The sequence below is a fragment of the Prosopis cineraria genome, unplaced genomic scaffold (genome assembly GCF_029017545.1).
Source record: "Prosopis cineraria cultivar Desert tree isolate PC_DT_omini unplaced genomic scaffold, ASM2901754v1 PC11, whole genome shotgun sequence".
Lineage (NCBI taxonomy): Eukaryota > Viridiplantae > Streptophyta > Magnoliopsida > Fabales > Fabaceae > Prosopis > Prosopis cineraria.
Window position 1 is genome coordinate 13,437,422 of NW_026555342.1, and position 20,927 is coordinate 13,458,348.

Consider the following 20,927-nt stretch of genomic DNA (forward strand, 5'->3'; position numbering starts at 1 on the left):
CCATTTTATATAGTCTATGGGAAGCATCGGATCATGTAAATCTCTCAAATGTGAGCGTGAGTGTTGGATAATTGTAAAGAACGTGTTATCTCATTTTAGTGCGCTTGCTAATGTTTATATGACGTTTTTAGTCAATGCATTGTCGTGGTTTTTTTTTTTTAATTTGGATTGTTAAGTTTGCATTTATTTTGAGAGTTGCGTGTTTTTAAATTCAATTTAATTTAATGAGATACTCCATTTGGTCTTATTTGTAAGGATATAAGGGTCTCTTCACTTCTTTTCCTTTCTTTTTTGTCCATTTTTGGAATGTAAAAATCCCAACAAGGACATATATGAAAAGGGACACATCGCCGCATCTAATGCATGTTGTGCCATTGTAAACACTATATTTTATCCATACATTTTTTAAAAATTTAATAAAAATATTAATAAATAACCAATATATATATATATATATACAAAAATAAAATTTAATCTTTTTTAGGATTATATTTTTAAAATAAAAAAATTTAATTTAATTGATAGGGTTTAATTTTATTTTAGATATTCTTTTGTTAGTTAGAATTTTAGTTCTCTTAATTCATTAAAATAATATAAAAATAAAATTTAATTTTTTTAGGATTATATTTTTAAAATAATAATAATTTAACAAAATTAAAAAAATATTGTTTAAATCTTTTAAAATCTCTCCCAAATTATCTCAACCATTCAAAAAATATTAGGAATCAACTTTTAAAAATTAACTTTTCTCTTCTTAAATCTTATTTTTCATTTAAATGTGTGTGTGTTAATCTAATTAAAAAAATTAGAAAAAAAAAAGTAATTAAAGGTTGGGTGAAACACTCACCACAGCCAAAAAGAAACAAAGCTTTTAGCGAGAAGACCAGACACGGTAGAGAAAAACTGACCAAGCACACACAGTCACGAAACGCCAGAAAGAAAAAAAACAAGATCAGACTTAAGCGCACAAAGAACACGCGAACAGAAACCAGAGTCACAAAGAGCGAAAAGGCAAAAATGGATACAGAGAAAAGAGAGCAGCACACACATGAAAACACACGGAGAAAAATGTAAGAAGCAAACGAACATAGTAGACGCAAGAATAACATAAGCAGACAGTAGATAGAAACGAAGTCAGACACGCGAGCAAAACAGCAGACAGAGCACGAAGCTTTACCTCTGAAAAAGAAACGCATGCACGTATGAAGAGGCAAAGAGAAATAGAGCACAGACGCTGCACGAAGAAGGAAAGAGAAAAAAAAAGAGACCAAGAGAATTGGAGGAAGTCCGAACAGGGGCCGAGGATGGGAGAAAAAAAAGGAGAAGGAGAGCAGAGGCATAAACGTAGCAGTGAGAGCGAGGGAGAGACCGAGAATGAGAGAGCTAGGAATGAGGATGAAGATTTTGAAACGAAAAAAGAATAGAGAGCCGAAAGGGAAGAGCCAATGGAGGAAGATGAAATCTACCATGCCGTGGCAGTGAAGGATGGGAATAGAAAGCTGAAGCAGAACATAGATTAAGGAGGGCTGTGAGCATGCATTCAAGGCTGAACTTATGCAAGAGGGTGCGTCGGACGTATTGCGTGAGGTGCAAAGATGATCTAGTTAGAGATAAGAGGGGACCGAAACAAAAGAGATGAATGTAGAAGGAAAGGAGAGAGGACTGAGAGCTTAAAGGAAGAGCTGATTGAAAACATCATCCCTGTTAAAGGTTGCAGGTAAAGGCTGTGGCTTGAATAATATTGTTCTCCTTTTCCCTTTTCTTTCCAAGATTTTATGGTGGGCATAAGTTTGCATAAGTCCTTGACTGGCTATTTATAAAATATCTTGTATAATATTACATCTCTTAATAGTTCAAGAATATAATTCTATTCAAGTTTTGAGATTCTTGACGCTTGAGAATTAATCGCTAAGTTTGCCTACTAATTTTAAAAATTTGACATTTCATCTTGTGATCTTTGTGTTTGCAAAATGGACTTGTGATGGTTTGTATTATAAGATATCCAACTTATCTAATCTAAATACATTTAGTTTTACATGATTGATTATCAAATTGCCTTTCAAGCTTTTTAATTACCATGTTTTAGAAAAATGCAACATATGGTAGCATGGTTTAATCCTTATATTAATCTTTATTCATTTATGGTAGTTTATTCATGCATACCAATAATCGTGACTAATAATATACATATACCTCAAGGTGCTTTATGTTTCCACATGTTGTCATGATTTCATTATAAAAGGCTAAAGTATAAAAAGAAAAGAGAGAGAGAGACAGAGAGAGAGAGAGAGATATATATATATATATATATATATTTATGATTTATTTATAGTGTGAGATTTCAAGAGTGTTCGCAAGCATTTAAATTTAAAATGATCTCACACCGTGTAAATCAATAAGATTTTACAGGTATGAAGATCAATATTGTATATATTTATATAGGTTCCAAAGGCTTGTTGTTAAATTAATTCTCTTTTTATAATAAATATTTAAGTTTCATGTGAGATTTTAAAAATCTTTGTAGAAGCTTAAATTAATCACATCATTGTATAGGATAATATATCTTTGCAAATATCATGATTCTCAATTTATATGATAAATAAATAAATAAATTTTTATAAATAAAGTAATAAATATTTTTTAATATCAATTAATTAAATTAATAAATTTAAATTATAATTATATTGTCTAATTAGACCTTTGGTCACGTGAGATTTTTGAAACTTCATAGATCTTTAGAATAGTCGTACTACCATGTGGTTAATAAGGCTTCGTATGTATAACAATTAAGATTTCTATATTTGAAAATACATATTTAAAGTGAATATTATTTAATTCTTTTATTATGCGAGATTTTGAATCTTTGCAGATATTTAAGATAATCTCATATCATGTAAATTAATAAAATTTTGTAAATATGAGAGTAAAACTTCTATGTTAACATGGGTTCCAAAGGCCCATCATTAAAATTAATTCTTTTTTTATAATAAATATTTAAGTCTCATGTGAGATTTCAAGAACCTTCATAGAGACTTAAATTAGTCACATCATCGTGTGGGATAATAAGTCCTCACAAATGTAGTGATTCTCAATTTTTATAATAAATAAATAATTTTTAAAAATAATGATATAATACATAATTTAAAAAAATTAATTAATTAAATTAATGTATTTAAATTGTAATCATATTTATCATTATATTTTTTAGTCATGTGTGATTTTTGAATCTCCGTAGACTTATAAGATAATTGTATTATTAAATCAATTAAATTAAAAATGTATTTAAATAAATTTAATTTTTTTATTGTGTGAGATTTTGGAATTTTCCTAGATATTTAGAATAATCATATTACCGTATAAACCAATAAAGTTTTATAGATATGATGATTAAGATTCTTTAAAAATATATATATACATGCTGAAATAAATTATTACTAACACTCAAAAATATAAATAAATTAAGTTGTTAAACTCTTTTATTATGTGAGATTTTGAAATCTTCACAGATATTTAAAACGATTGCATTATTGTATGAGCCAATAAGGCTTTGCAGGTATAGTAGTTAAATTATCAGTCATAAAATATAAAAATAAGAAAAAATTAATCTTTTAATCATTCAACTTTTAACTCACTTGTAACTCAGTTCTTCAACTATGACTCACTGTGACTTAGTCCCTTAACTTTTGATTCACCTAAAATTCGGTCCTTATTTTTTTTGAAAAAATTTCTTATCAAATAAGAGGGATAAAAAATGCTCATATATTATTCTAAAATACCCTCCTCTTACTCATTGATGTGAAATATAAGCTAATATAAAAAAAATTAACAAAAGTTTAGGGACTAATTTATAAGTAATTCAAAAGTTGAGGAACTGAATTATAGGTGAGTCATAGTTGAGGGACTAAATTACAAGTGAATTAAAAGTTGGAGGACTAAAAGTTCAATTTTTTCTAAAAATAACAATCTTAAACTCTTTTCTTTCCTTATTCCAAAAATTCAAAAATTGAGAAAATAATTGAAATTAAATTACTTTTGCAATTTAAAACATATATATCTAAATTTTAGAAAATTATTTTATTTGTAAAATGGTAAATTATTTTTAATTAATTTTTCTTTTAAAAAAAATATTTTCACCAACAACTTTGAAGCCCGAACTACGTAGACTTTGATCCCCATCACAGAATACGTAGGCCTCAGGGTCAAATTCTGAGTCAAATCCTCCCTCATAAATAAATAAATATTTTCCAATTTATTATCATCATTTTTTTAAAAACACGTGAACAAGAAAGGGATAATTAAAATAATTTAAAATTATATTAATTTAGCACAACAAACTTCAAGTAACCGTTCTCACGAACGAGTGTTATGGAGTGCCTAACACCTTCCCCACACTCAATCGACTCCCGAACCTATTTTCTATTTTCATAGACCATTTTTATTCTCCTTTAATTAGTTTTTCAAGATTTCCCTTAAAATTTTGGTGGCTACTTTTGTTTTAGCCGGTTCTCACTTGGAAGGCCGAAACCTCTGCTCTTGCGCCGTCTGCGTCATGTTTCTGGGTGTGATAGCCACAGTGGATGATGCAATGATGACACAACACATCTAAGGATGAAGGTTGCCTCAACCAGCTTTCACCATGTCATGTGCTACAACAAACAATGCATACGTTGTGATGCAACATTACTTTGATTGTTAAAATAGTAAAATCCAACTTTAAAATACCTTATCTTCTCACATGCCAATCCAAATCAAGTTATTCAAATATTCGTACAAAATCTTGTGGATGAGAACTAACTATTAGCTTTGATTTCGCACAAAAATTCTTTCATATGACAAAGTTATCCACAAATGATCATTATGGTCACTAAACACTAACTTTTTTCTAAACAAACTCAACAAATCAGCCCTAAAACCAATGTTAGATATAGGATCATTTGATCACATCCACCTTACACTAGATGACTCTTGCAAAACATCATTTAAACTATAGACACTTAAATCAATCGGTTGGATTACAACCACCCAACACAATTCATATGAAAAATGATTCAAAAGCTTTTCCAACATTGACATAAATCTCAGGCATACCAAAAGCATTTCAACCTCATAAACAAGATCAAGAAAGACACCAAACTAAGTGTGTGTTTAGATAACTTTCTTTGTTTTTTTTTTGGTAAATTATTTGTATGACTTTCTAATTTAAGTTAGGATGGTTCAAACTAAAGTTAGGATATATAAAGCCTAAAAAATCTTGTTTGGATGGGAAAAAAATTTCAACCATAATGAGGGTTCACATGAGCTTTTTTCCCATAGCTATTTTTCTGGCTTCTGTATTCAGCACTCAGCGTCAGTATTGGTGAGAATTATTCTTTTGTATTCAAATGTCTTTTCTTTATATTTTCAGCCAAAGACAAGCAAGACAACAACGTCAAAAAAGTAATTATAAAAGATAAGAAGAGAGAAATTAGTAGGGACAAATGAGAAGAGAAATTCTTATTTGCTCATGTCACCTGTAACATTTTTTTAATAACAAAAATACACCAATTGACACTACTTTAGTTCGATTAGTCTAACAATATTTTTGTATTTATATTTTAGGATTTAAATCCTTTAAATTGAGACATATAAATTTCAATTTAGTTTGTTTTTTAAAAAACAAAGAAAACATTTAATATTTTATAAAAAAATAAAAATGATTCAATGAAGTTTTCCCTTTTAGTATTTTTCATCATTCTATTTTTTTATAAAGTATTAAACATTCTCTCTTTTTCTGAAAGGCAAACTTCACTAAATTGACAAATTTCAATACTAGAGGATTTAAATCGTATACTTTTCAAGGAAAAAAACCTAGCATCCCTTGCCATTATCCTCCTTAAATAGTATAAATAGGAGCTATGGTCATGGGGTTGATATAATAAGAAACTGGTTCTTTTGCTCCCTTTCAAAAAATTATATAAAAAATTCACATCTACCTCCAAGTGTATTTTATTAAACTCACTATAGTTGTTATTGCATTGATTTAATTAAAAATTGTTATTTTTTACTTATTAATTAGTCAAAAATATATAAAAAAATTTATTTATTTTTGTCATTAAAAAGCTCAACTGGCTTTTGAATCATATTATCCAAAATAAATTTAATTTATCTAACTGACCTTTGAAAAAAATGATATTCAAACATAAATCACATTTCAATAACTGACTTTTTCTCTAATCTCAATTTACTAACCTTAGTTGAATCCTAATATTAGTTGTAAATTTTTAATCTAAACACACACTTAACTTAGGTTAGGATGACATAAACCTAGGTTGAAATGTTAAAAGCCCATTTACTCTTATTTGGATTAAAAAATAGCAACTGAGTTTGGGGCCTGAGCAAGCATCTTTCACAAAGCTGCTAGCTCTAGCTTGTCAACATTACATTGGGTGGGTGGTGAACATTGGGAAGCATTTAATGGTTTTTAATTTTTTTATAAGCTTCTCTCTTTTTATTGTCTCCCTTACTCAAATTCTTACTTTGCTTTATTGTACTATCTTCACCTCCTTCTCCTTTACTCTATCAAATTGGACCTAAGATCACCGTCACCATCGCTTGATCTCGACCATATGTGTTGCTAGCGTTGATTATTGCTTGCCATCATCCCTTCTTCTTATGTTAAGAGTGTGGTTGAGATAAACCTCTGTTAGTCCTTCGTTACATTATCTTCATCTCATTCTTCTTTGCTCTATCGAAATCTGACATGAGATCATTGCCATTGTTGCCACTATATTTTGACCTCGACTGTGCGTGTTGCTTGTGTTGATTCTTGCTAATCATTGTCCCTTCTTCTTATGTTGATAGTGTCTTTGCCTTGAGAGTGTGGTCGCCATCGTCCATTCTTCTCTTTGCCAAGAAAGCTTCTTCTTTATCTCCTTCCCCACCTTTAGTGTTCTCATATCAAATTCACGTGCATGGGATCTTGGATTGAAGATGGCAGAGGAATAATGCTTGCTTACAATGTATGAAGTATGATATATAAGGACTTGAAATGTTTAGTTAGCAACTAGAATAAGGAATTATGGCAAACAATTAGGAACCATTGAGAAAGAAGGTAATGGATGAAAAAGAGGATGGGAACAAAGGCCATTTCTTTAGGAAAATAATTCTTTTTATAACCCTTACTTGTTATGGTGAATTTTATTATTTAATTCTAACCTTTTAGATATTAAGATTTTTTCATATTAATTATAATTTTAAGTTCAATATTTTTTACTTATTAATTAATAACAAAAATATATACAAAAAAGTATCCAAACATAAATTATGTTATTTTTTTTCTAATTTTAATTTGCTAATCTTAATTGAATCATAACAATTGTGAATTTTTTTAATCTAAATACACACTAAATCTCAAGTACTCATCCAACTAGACTTCTCTTGTAAAAATATTAACTGCAAAGAATGAAATATCCTATAACCAAAACTAAGATGCAATTATGAATATCATGCAACTAATCATGCTATTGCTAAACGAGGTATACAAAACATTTTCCAAACAACACATAATCTGAACAATCTGAACAAATTCAAACAAAACTATATGACCACCAACCTGTTGGATAGAGAGACATAATGAAAAATTAAAATTATAAAGTCTTTATCCTGATATAGACCAAACAAATTCGTTGAAGTCAAGGTGGATAGAAAAGTTACCTTTTTAATTCTTTGAAGTTAGCACACATTTGGATCTCAGGAGCTGATAACATAGATCTGCTTCCTCTACTGGTATCCACATGAACAGCTCTTTAACTCAAACAGCATGTTAGCGCTCTCAATGTCCGTTCTTCTTTGAACATTAATTAATTTTCCTTTCTATAAGGTGTTTCATAACTCTCCGAGTGTTTTTATCGTTAGAACTTTTATAACTCTCTCTCTCCCCTTCATGAGGACGTCTCTATCTATATATAGTATATAGATAAGGGTTTTTGTCTTCCACTTAAAAACTCACGAAAATTTAATTAAATTTATCTCATAAATTTAATCCATAATATCATATATAATTTAAATTTATCTTATAAATTTAAATTATAAAACTAACATGATATTCTCCTTTATCATGTTAGTTATTAAATTTAATTTATCATATAAAATTAAAGTTAAAACTAACATAAGATAAGATAAGATAAGATAATATAGTATAGTATAATATATATCATATATACATATTATATTATATATATACACAATAGAAGAGAATATTATGCAATGACACACACACACACACATGGATATATATATATATATATATATGAAAATATATATATATATATACATATACATATATATAAAATTATATTTTAAATTTTATATTTCATATAAATATATATAAGTATTTATCAAATAAATATTCACACACACGCACACACATAAAATTCATTCACCCTATATTACATTTATTGAATCTAGACATATTTCAGATTCAACAAACTTGGACATTATAGCTCGAGTTGAGTTGTTCTTGTATGTAACCCTGTAGGCCCATATAAAATTGGCAGTGAGCTAATTGCGCTACTAGCCCACAAGTTACAAGTGACTTTTAGCAATACATTGCAACTACCTAATTTACATGGGGATCGATGCTCTAATGTAACCTATCATGCAACCATATCACATCTCTTTTGTCACGCGATATTTTGATCAAGTAAGAGGCATGAAATTGTCATTCTCCTTTACCTGACCATTACTTTCTTGATCTCTGAGTAAACTGATAGTAGCAATGGAAAAACCCTTTCCATTATAGTATGGCCATACATTTTTTCAATCTTACTCATTAAGGGACCCAATAATATCTCTCACTTAATGTGAGGGATAAATTCTATCTTGACCACTTATATTCCTTTGCATAAATATCACTAAACTCAATCATAGCCTTTATGATCACCCGGTCAAAGGTAACTTTTGATTAGGTTAAAGTTCAGTGGTTATCATGTAGGAATTCATGATAATATCAGGTCAAAGGGCGTAGTGATATAGTTACATATGAGATAAGCTTATGACTTGTACCATATAGCTTTCTCATAACGTGTCGGTCCCGCACCTTGTACTCTTTTAAGTGCCTATGACTTTAATTTGTATCTATATAATTAATCAAAGTTATACCAATTTTGTTTCATCTATGATCCCTCAAAGATAACCGACCAGGGACATTTAAGACAATCATTATAGTTTGTCCAGGGATATAGTTATCATATTAAACATGCAATTGTTATGATAACAAAAGAAAAATTCATTAAATAACTATGTGCATAGTACAATGATTGACCCTAGAGTACAATTTCTAGCACAACCTTATTTATTTGGACTGATGTGACCACTTGGTACAAACTAACTCGACTAAAGTTAGATTGGCCCAAGCCTTGACAAGCCACTCGTTGTGTCCAAATAAGGGCATATCACATGACATCTTACAATTTTTGAATAATAAAATCCCCAAATAGATCATGCATAAAAATTTGTAAAAACACACATATAATTCCAAACAATATTCATGAATCCCAGACAATATATGATTTTCCAAATGTGATTATCATCATATATTTACATGTTCATCTCATTTGGCAATATTTTTACAAAACAGAACATATTATTATAGTACAGTTTTCAAACAAGTGGTAGCATATAACAAATCATACAAGCACACACAATTGCAAATTAGTAGTGGTTACATTTACTTCATAGCAAAATACTTTCCCTCGCAAGCATTGAATCACCATAGTCTCCACCCACAACACAATCTACATATTACAAAATGCTAAAAGCAATTAATATTATGCTCATACATTAATTACACCCTAATTTTAGAGTTGGTTTAATCAACATCAGCGCTCAAACAATCTCCATACATTTAAACCTTCAAACTTACTCACTTTTATTATCATTACACTTATAACACATATTTAACTTTTCATCATTCTAACATCATAAAAAAATCACCCATTGATGAAAATGCACTTGAATATCCTCAAACACTCCTATAAATTCAAACTCATGGTTAGGACCTCACATAACCAAAAACCCTACCCATTTTCATCTAAAATACAAACTCAAAATGAAGATTATAGGGTAGAAGAGAGGTTAGAAGAGGTTATCTTAGTAATTAAATTCTCCAAAACATGCTCCTTCTATGCCTTTCATTAAATCTTAGCAAAAAGCATTCTATTTACATCTAACAACACCTCCTTCCTTTCCTTCTATTTTTTAGAGTTGTCGTGAGCTTTAAAAAAAATTGGACACATAATTCAGAGACAAGACTCTATATATGACCAATGTAATTGGGCCCTAAATCCAACCCAAAACCCCATTCTGGACTCCTAACAGCCTTAATTCTCTTTCCTAGACCCAACTTAAGTTATAAATACATGCCTTGATAATTAATTGTCCTCAAGTAACCTCAATTAGACATAATTCCTCAATTAAATTGAAGGGTTAAGAATCATGATGTTACATCCAACAAGTTAATTAGTTGTCTTTAAACAAACACCTTATTTTCACGTTTGACATTATTTAATAGGGTGCCTCACTTAAGGTGAAATGTTGAGTGATTTATTTATTAAGAACATTTAAAAAAAGGACTCATTAGTTGCATGTTGAAAAAAATTATATTTTTGAATATCTAACTTCAAAGAATGCCTTATATTTTTCAAGAGAAAGAGTACCAAACAAATGATATTGCTGAGGGTGTTTATGCTTCATTAGGTTGGTTGATCCAATCTTATCCCAACCATATTAGGACATGTTTGTTTTGACCTAAAAAAATTAGGTCAATACTTTGTAAGAAGTGACATGTGATCACCATCCCGACGTCCCGTTCCGAATATACTACTAGTGCTATTAATATTATAATTATTATTGTTTTCTTTTATCAATGTTTAATTATTTATTTATTCAGTTAAAGTCAAAAATATGCTATCCATTTATTTTCTTTTATTTTTACATAACCACATGCTTATTTAAGTTATGTAATTTAATGATTCTATTGTTATTATAATTTGCAGCCTATATGCTATTTGATGTGCACTTGACTTTAAGCTGTTGTCGGTGTGATTTATGTTTTTTGAATTTAAATTGCAGGCAATATGTAACATCCCAAAATTTAACCCAAGATTAATTAAGTTAATCAAGGGTAAATGAGTAATTTTGAAGGAATATTTAGATATAAATAATTTTAGTTAGGATATTATTATTGGATTTAATTTAGCATAAATTCAAATTCTAAATTATGATTTTTAGAAAATAGAATTATTATCATTATCATTAAAAGAAAAAAAGGGTTATGAATGAAATAAACAAAAATTGGGAACGGACTTCATCCGTTTGTACATGTGTGTAGTGTGTAATATTATATAAAAAAAAGGGAAAAGGAGAAGGGATATAGACGTTGGGGTGTGTGTGTAGTGTGCAATATTGTATTTAAAAAAAAAGAGAAAAAGGAGAAGGAATATAGACGTTGGTGTGTGTGTACTGTGTAATATTATATAAAAAAAAGAGAGAAAGAAAGAAAAGGAGATGGGAGGCGGAAGAGTGGTGTAAATTATTGCCATGGGACCCACACCCATTTTAAAACACACAAGCCTTTTTCATTTCTCCTGATCCCTTCCCCATCTCTCCGTGCGCGCAATAGAGAAGTTCGAAAAAGAAAAGAAGAACAGAGCGAGAGCATCGCCGGCGATAGGAACTGTTTAGAAGGTAAAGCTTTATAATAGGATACTTCAGATGAGATTTTAAGTATTCTAAGATTAGGTAAGTGTTCTAAATATTTTTTTAGTCATTTTTTTTGAAACTGCAGATTTTGAGATTTTAAAAAATCTAGGGTTTGAAAGAGGGATGAATTTTTGGTGAGAAAATCTGATTGTTGAGGTTGCTGGTAGTGTAATAAATATTTTAGATTATTATTTTGTTGATAGAATTGAAATTTAAGGCATTTGAGTTTATCCATAGATCCCTATGGGTAGATTTTTGGTTAAATTCAAAAATATAAATTGATTTGTTGATATTTAGATGATTATTTGAGATGAGAAATAAATTATTATGGCTATAGAATAATGATTCTAGGCTTGAAATCAAGTTTACAATTTTTGGGTATTTTTATGTGCGAATTTTTGGAATAAAAAGGGAAATTTTGATATTAGATAATTATTTGAATTAAATTATTGTGAAGGAGACTATTGAACTAAGTAGATAGGTTCAAATACATGAAATTAAATTTTAGAACTTAAGAGGCTAAGACTAAGGTCTTAAAAAAATAAAATAAAATAAAATAAATACTTAAATATTAAAGTATGAGTGAAAATTGTGTTAATAATATTATTGACACATTGAGATTTGATCAATTGTAGATTAATTTTTTTTTAACACCATTCAAACTTTGAAAAGTTTTGGAAGTGTTATAACTTGAGGGGTAACCTTTGACCTCTCAAAGGTTGAGGTAACCGGGGGGAAATCTATTTATGCATTTATATGTTAATTAATTAATTATGTTAGTGAAACAAAAGAATATATATATATATATATATATAAATTTAAAATAGTTGTTTGTAATGCATGTGACTTTGTTGAGACTCTATGACTTGTGACCAAGTTAATTATGACTTGGTGTGAGTAATAAGATTGATGGTTGATGATTATATGTACACTCTTGATTATAAGTTGTGGATTATGCACAGTGATGAATTGTATGAGCATGTTGAGTTTTATATGATGCTAATGTGGCTTTATGTGATAATATAAAAATTAATGCAAGAGACATAATTGAAATATGATGATTTTTGATATTCGTTGAGTAAGAAAATTGATGAGCATGTGGGATAATTGTGTATTATATATTTGAGTTTTTGAAATGCATTTTCTCATGAGCATAATCATATGGCGGGAGTTCGCCTTAGTGAAGGAGTTAGCGGTTATGCAAAATCCATATGGTACTTGGCTATTAACCAATAATTCTAGGGTTTATAGCCGCTACTTACCTTGTAAGGTACTGTAGCATTATTCCTATTAAGGGACTTGACCCTACTGACCTACCTGGAGTTTTGGGTAGAGCTAATTTTGGGTATGACACCTCATAGTGTGTGATTTGGGAGAAAACGTGTTCATAAGTGAGTAAGGTAACCCTGGCCCGGTAGCCTCTCATGATATGATTAAGGCTTTGGGTAGTCTCACCATATGGACGATCCCTTCTGGTTGTTGGCCCACGGATTTCATGTCAGAGGAAATAAGGGGGGATATAAGGAAGAGATTGATCATGCATATTATTACTATCATGCCATTTGAGTGATTAATGGCTATGTTGAGAATATGATTATAATTGTAAAAATGAGAACATGCAGTAATTATGTGAATAATGTATATGTGGTTATTTGTGCAAATTTTATACTTGACTTTATTCTTGAAATTATTCACATGAGTTAAATGCTAATGTGATTAACATGTTATTAATGTGATTGTTTGAATGGTCACCTTGATAAATTTACTGGCCACTTGCATTCATGATTAATTATCATGCATTTGTATAACTTAGATATACCTTGGTTACTGAGTGGTTGTACTCACCCCTCTCTTTTAACATATTACAGGAGCTAACTCATCTCAGAAGAACAGAGAAAAGGAGCATTAGGCCAAGTGATAATAATCACTTCTGTGGGCCTCTCTCCTTTTATTTGATATGTGTATTTAGTTTATGATATTGCCAATTAGGATAATATATTCTTGATCCACTTGCATTATGGGTTTTGTGTTGGGAGAAATATATTTTGGACCCTAGGGAATGTGGTTTGATACTTGTGCTATAATTACGGGCCAAAATATTTGTACAAGTAAAAATAGTTATTATCATGCTTCCGTATAGGTTTAATTGAATGATATGAGTTCTTAAAATATTTTAAAGACTTAGGATCCCTTTATATTAAATAGTTTTAAAAAAATACATATTAAGAATTCATTTGGGTTAATCTCATATTGGATAATCCATTTGGGTTAGTCCTTGATTAACCATGGTTAGTATGATGATTAAATCCTAATTTAGGACGCCCTTTACACAATAATTTAATGATTGAATTTATATACTCATTTTCCTTTAATTTTGAAACCAGTAAGTTATGTAATTTAATAAATGTTATTATTCAAGTTCTCTTTCGTGTTTTATTTGTTTTATCAAGACGTCTCGAGACGATGCAACTTTCAAAATAGGATAAGATAAAAATTAAACCCAATTCATTTTTTAGAACAAGACATAGGATAGGGTTCTTTTGATCCCGTCTTATTCTATGAACACCTCTAGAAGCTATTAATTTTAAAAAGTTCAATAGTCAAGTCTAATTTATCTAATTATATATCCAATATATATTAGTGCAATGAATCTTTTTATCTTTGTTATGAAAAATGTAAATACATATAATATTGTGTAATTTCTTTTTCAAAAACATAAATAACAAAATGATATCAAAATTTTACATTTAAATCGAGGTAAACTTTGAATAAGTTTATCAACTGCTTATTTTTTAAAAAATAATAAATATTATTAAAAATATGAATGAATAAATAAATAGATAAATAAAATGAAAATTGTATCATCTCCCAACAAAAACAAATGAAGAAACTGAAAGAGTAATTCCTTTGACCTAAAGTCAATCTATAAGAAGAATGATATAGAAATTTTAATAGAATAAATTAATTTAAATTAAGTTTTAAAATGTTAAATTTTAAAAATTTATAAGTTTTATTTTTAATTTTGCAATGTTATGATAAATTTATAAATTATATTTTAAATTTTAATAAATAAAATATATTTATTTATTTTTTAATTATGTTAAAATTTTAAAAATAAATTATAAACTTATTACATCAAAATTAAAAAATTAAAGGTCCAATTTGCAAAATTCCTTGGGGACTTTGAGGCTCAATTTGAAATAATTGTTCCCCTCCGAACGTCATTCTCCCCCGATCTCCATATTTGTATTGTACGTACTTGCAGGGCTGGCGCGAAAATAGATGCGGTTGCCGGCGTGACCTCCGATGAGTCTATTGAAGCTGAAGGCGGTGTCTACACCTACCGATAACGATAATGCTTATGACACTTTGAAGAAGCAAATTATCGATCTTGGAAACGCAAGCGAAGTCATATACGTCCGGAGGTTCATACCCTTGGATCAGTCATGGAACTGGTTCGATTACCTCGATAAGCATATCCCATGGAACAGACCAACCATTCACGTCTTTGGAAAATCTTGCGTTCAGGTCTCTCTTTTTCCTTTCCCTACGGCTACGATGCATCTTTATAGAAGTTAGGGATTAGGGATTCTGACCCAGAAGACAAGTTAGTTAGTCCAATTTTAGTTTCTCTCCTTGATTCGGTCATTTATCTCTATTTCAAATCTTCATGTATTTTTTGAACGAATCACCTCTTCCACGGTACTGCGTTTCTATTGTTTGATTATCTCACCTCTGATAAAGAAACTTCCAGTCTAATTGATTTTATGGAAGATTGCACCTGCTGCCAGTTCGCAGTTGTTTAATTGATGTGGCTAGAGTCATGGGTTAAGAAAAGACATAATTTTTAACATGAAATCAAATACATTGATATTGAGTTGTTAAAAAAGGTATTTTGGTTGGAATGGGAACTTTTATGAAACTTTTTGCGTCACTTTGTACTTTGTAGTTGTCAGCGTCCGACAATAAGCTATTGTCTTTGCTACGACGCTGCATGATACAGAGCTTATGTCAAAAGAACAAAATTGATCATTTTCATTAAAATTTTGTCGAGCAAAATTGAATCTTTTGCTGAATTCTGCCTACTCAGTTTTATGATTCGTTTCTGTTTACTCAATGGTTCTGTTTATTCAAGCAAGAAGGAATATAATTGGTATCATGGCCATTTATATGAGCACACTTTTGGGTTTTCCACTCGTGGGTAGTTACTGATCCTATAGGTCCTCACACAAAGGTCTGAGAAAGCTGTTATTTTCGTAGTAAAATTCATTTCTTTTAATAATATAGTATGCAACAACCGTAGCCTCCTTAAACAGTTGTTCTTCATGCATCTGGCTAACCTTGGGAACTTCGTGTTTTTTTTCATGTTGTTTAACTTCGCCTATGTTTATAGCCGGTCCCAAGCCCGGGTAAAGGAGGAGGGTTGTGTTAGGCCATCAACAGCCAATGTAAAAATTTGTTGAATCTATCATGAACATGGACAATAGACGTTATAATGTTAATGCTAGGTCGTTGCCCGTAAGTAACGCGCTGCATGGCTCGAGTACAGTGATAAGTGAGTTAGAGCCGCTGCATCGGCGCCCGGATGTAGTGTTAAATAAGCAAGGGCTACCGCGTCATTCTGGACGCACGCGGCTAAAGAAGTTAGTCCATAAGAGCAAAATTAGATTTGGTACTTGGAATGTTGGGACATTAAATTGTAAATCTGTAGAGGTTGTAGGGGTTATGATTCAAAGGAAAATCAATATCCTTTGCTTGCAAGAAACAAAATGGCGTGGAGAAGGAGCTAAGGATATTCAAGGTTTCAAACTTTGGTATACAGGAAAAGTAAGTGCACGCAATGGAGTAGGCATCATTATAGATAATGAGTGGAAGAAGAACGTTGTAGAAGTTAGCAGAATTGGAGACAGAATTATTTCTTTAAAAATGATAATTGGACGTGAGACTGTTAATATTGTTAGCGCTTATGCGCCGCAAGTCGGGACAGAAGCCAGTCTTAAGGAATTATTTTGGGAGGATCTGGAGGGGTTGATTCGACACATACCACAGAGTGAAAAGATTTTTATTGGAGGAGACTTTAATGGGCATGTCGGGAGGGAAGCTGGTCAGTATGCGAGGGTGCATGGTGGTTTTGGTTTTGGAGAGCAAAACAATGAAGGGCAAACTCTTCTTGATTTCTCATTGGCGTATGATTTTAAGATTGCCAACACTTGTTTCAAGAAGAGAGATGAGCATCTCATCACTTACAAAAGTGGAGCCTCAAGGTCGCAGATTGATTTTCTTTTGGTTAGGAACACAGATAGAAAACTTTGTAAAAATTGTAAGGTGATCCCTGGAGATGCTGTAACGACACAACATAGGGTCCTAGTCCTTGATGTGTGTATTATGAGTAAAATCCAAAAACGTCGACAAGTAGTAACACCAAAGATTAGGTGGTGGCAATTAAAAGGTGAGAAGCAAGATATTTTCAAGCGAAATCTTTTGGATAAAGGAATTTGGGATTCTCAGGGAAGTGCTAACATCATATGGGAGGATATGGCTAAAAAGATACGGGAGGTTGCAAAAGTAGTTTTGGGAGAATCGAAAGGTTCTGGTCCGAGAGATAAGGAGTCTTGGTGGTGGAATAATAGTGTACAGGACAAAATCAAGTATAAGAAGAACTGTTTTAAAGCCATACATTTGTGTAACAATGAAGAAAATTGGAAGAGGTACCGTATGGCTAAGAAGGAAACTAAGAGAGCTGTGGGTGAAGCTCGTTCCAAAGCTTTTGAAGAATTTTATAAGAACCTTGAGACGAAGGAAGGAGAGCAAAATATTTATAAGATTGCCAAGAGTAGGGAAAGAAAATCAAGAGATCTAGAACAGGTAAGGTGTATTAAGGATGAAGAGGGAAGAATTTTAGTTACAGATGATGAAATTAAAAATAGATGGGAGACTTATTTTTCTAAACTTTTCAATGATGGAGAGGATTCATCTAGTAACTTGGAGGATTTAGTAACTGGTGAAGGAGAACAAAATTTGTCATTCTATCGAATAATACGTGATAAGGAGGTAAAGGAAGCTCTTAAGAAAATGGCAAATGGTAGAGCTAACGGACCTGATTGTATATCTATCGAAGCGTGGAAATGTTTAGGTGAAGAAGGGGTGAGATGGTTAACTAAGTTATTTAATGTGATTTTACGGTCCAAGAAAATGCCTGATGAGTGGAGGAGAAGTACATTAATTCCTATTTATAAAAATAAAGGAGATATTCAGAATTGTACTAACTATAGAGGGATTAAACTCATGAGCCACACAATGAAATTGTGGGAGAAAGTAATTGAGCACAGGTTGAGATTGGAGACAAGTATTTCTGAGAATCAATTTGGTTTTATGCCAGGTAGATCAACTACAGAGGCGATTTATCTACTAAGGGGATTAATGGAAAAGTATCGTTGTAAAGATAAAGATCTACACATGGTTTTTATTGATTTGGAAAAAGCTTATGACCGTATACCAAGAGAAGTGCTTTGGAAAGCGTTGGAAAAAAAGGGAGTACGGATTGCTTATATTAAAGCCATACAAGATATGTATGAGGGGGTAAAAACTAGTATAAGAACGCCTAGTGGTCAAACAAAGGATTTTCCTATAAAGATTGGACTACATCAGGGATCATCTCTGAGTCCTTATTTGTTCAACTTGATTTTAAATGTTTTGACGGAACATATTCAAGAGGAAATCCCGAAATGTATGCTCTTCGCGGATGATATAGTTCTTATAGCAGAGACAAGAGAAGAGGTTAATTGCAAACTTGAGTTATGGAGGAGGACATTGGAGTCGAAAGGTTTTCGTCTGAGTAGAAGTAAGACGGAATATTTATATTGTAAATTTGGTAAAGGACTATTCGAAAATAATTTGGAAGTGAAATTGGGAGATCAAATTATACCTCAAGTGGAAAAGTTTAGATATTTGGGAGCCATTATTCAAAATGATGGCGAAATCAGTGGAGATATTTCACATAGAATTCAAGCTGGGTGGTTTAATTGGAGAAAAGCTAAAGGAGTTATTTGTGACCGTAAGGTGCCTAATAAACTTAAAGGAAAGTTTTATCGTACTGCTATCAGACCGGCAATGTTATATAGTAGTGAATGCTGGGCTCTAACGGGACAGCAAGAGCATAAAGTTGGAGTAGCAGAGATGAGAATGTTACGATGGATGTGCGGACATACACGTAAAGATAAAATTCGAAATGAGCACATACGTGAAAAAGTGAGGGTGGCACCTATTGAGGAAAAAATGGTAGAAAATCGGTTGAGATGGTTTGGGCATGTACAAAGAAGACCAAGGGAGGCACCAGTGAGAAGAGTGGAACATATAACTTTGAGTCCGATTAAGAGAGGTAGAGGAAGGCCTAAGAGAACACTCTTGGAAGTTGTTGAACGTGATCTCTTAATTAATAATATTCTAAAAGCTTAATAAATGATAGAGCACAATGGCGTCTTGCAATCCATGTAGCCGACCCCACCTAGTGGGATAAAGGCTTGTTGTTGTTGTTGTTGTTGTTGTTTGTTGTTTAATTTGCTGCAGCCTAGAGACACATGTTACGTTGCAACTCCAGGATTGACGGAATTGACTTACAGTGGATCAACCACATGCTTATCCTTGGGATGATTATCCGCCACTGAAAGATATCTTGGGTGCAGTATGACTCATAAAAATGTTTTTGTTCACAGTACTGTTAATGTTTTGATAAATTTGGCAGCCTTCATTAACAGCACTTAATGAGTTAATACCTTCCTTATTTCTGAAGGTCCATAAAGCTCTTCCCGGGAGTCGTTTTAATAGCTTACTCATAAATAGGTATAAAGGTGGTAATGACTATGTTGGTTGGCATGCGGATGATGAGAAGCTGTATGGTCCAACCCCTGAAATTGCTTCAGTGTCTTTTGGATGTGAACGCGAGTTCATTTTGAAGAAGAAACCAAGTAAAAGATCCAGAGGTATATATGTTAGTCGGCTGAATTTAAATTTAGGATTGCAGTTCCAGTTTCTCATTGATTTTGTGCTTTTCTATATCTGGCTTCTGAATGATTAGGATGATCTAAGGCTTGCTTGATCCTGTTATGAAACAGTGTTTTTTTCTCCTGTTTATAAAAAAAAAAAAAAACCCAAGATACTTGTTCCATCGTCTGTTCAGAATTTTTTAAATAAATTTTCGAACTTAATTGTTTATTTACTATGTTTTTAATTCATAATAGTATATGATTTATTTATTTTAATATTATAAATTATCACTTGAATTAAAACAAGTCAGTGTTGAGCTTGAGATTTTCAAACCACGTTGCATGAACCTAACAGAACCAAACAGACCATTAATGTCCAGTTTTGTGTTTCTGTGTTGAAAGGTTCCTTTATCAGATTCTGCGTTTTGTATATCTGGGTTATGAAGTGCATTGTGCGTGTAACAGAAAAGCTAGAATTGTTCCGAAAATAATAACAATAATAATATATTGGTTTGGATGTGTAGATGGAAGTGATGAACCCGTGAAGAAGCGATTAAAGAACAATCATGGTGATCAACATTCATTTACACTCAAGCATGGATCACTGCTGGTGATGAGAGGTTATACACAAAGGGATTGGATTCATTCTGTGCCTAAACGAGCAAAAGCAGAAGCTACTCGCATCAATCTCACATTTAGGCGTGTTTTATGACTGCCTCTGGAAGGTTTTTAGCAGGGACTTTTTGAACACATGATCTTAGAAACGATCCTCTGTAGAATTTTGTAAACCTGAGCACTGCGAATGTAATTTGTAGAGTTTTTTTTTTTTTTTTTTTTAAATCTGGGTTTCTTGAGGCGAGTATCACTTGTAACTTTTTTAAAGGAAAAACAAGTATCCTACTCAGTTATTGTTTTTTTTTTTTGGGGGTCGGACAATATCGCGCTAATCCTATTTGTTTGTGTTAAGACAATTAGGCAAATGTTATGCCAACAAATATTAAAATTTTGTTTATAACTCCTAAGGTGATAAAATGAGATTTTGCACTTGATATGAGTGAGAATTTTATTAATAGATGATCTGTAATTTTATGAGGATTTTTTGGATTCAAAAACATGTCAGTTTTTGAAATCTTGCTCGCTTTAACTTTTTTATATGTATGTATGTATATAAACTAGGCAAATGATACGTTGGTTTGTTCACACTTC

At 31.3% G+C, this 20,927-nt stretch overlaps 1 protein-coding gene across 1 annotated transcript; it reads left to right on the forward strand.

The window, feature by feature from the left end:
• The first annotated feature begins 14,948 nt into the window (after positions 1–14,948).
• Positions 14,949–20,625, forward strand: LOC129287225 (DNA oxidative demethylase ALKBH2). The gene is given in 5 exon segments (XM_054923412.1): positions 14,949–15,267; positions 19,306–19,361; positions 19,363–19,420; positions 19,529–19,718; positions 20,246–20,625. Coding segments are annotated over 5 exon segments (714 nt in total). The 5' UTR covers positions 14,949–15,045; the 3' UTR covers positions 20,434–20,625.
• The last annotated feature ends 302 nt before the right edge of the window (positions 20,626–20,927 follow it).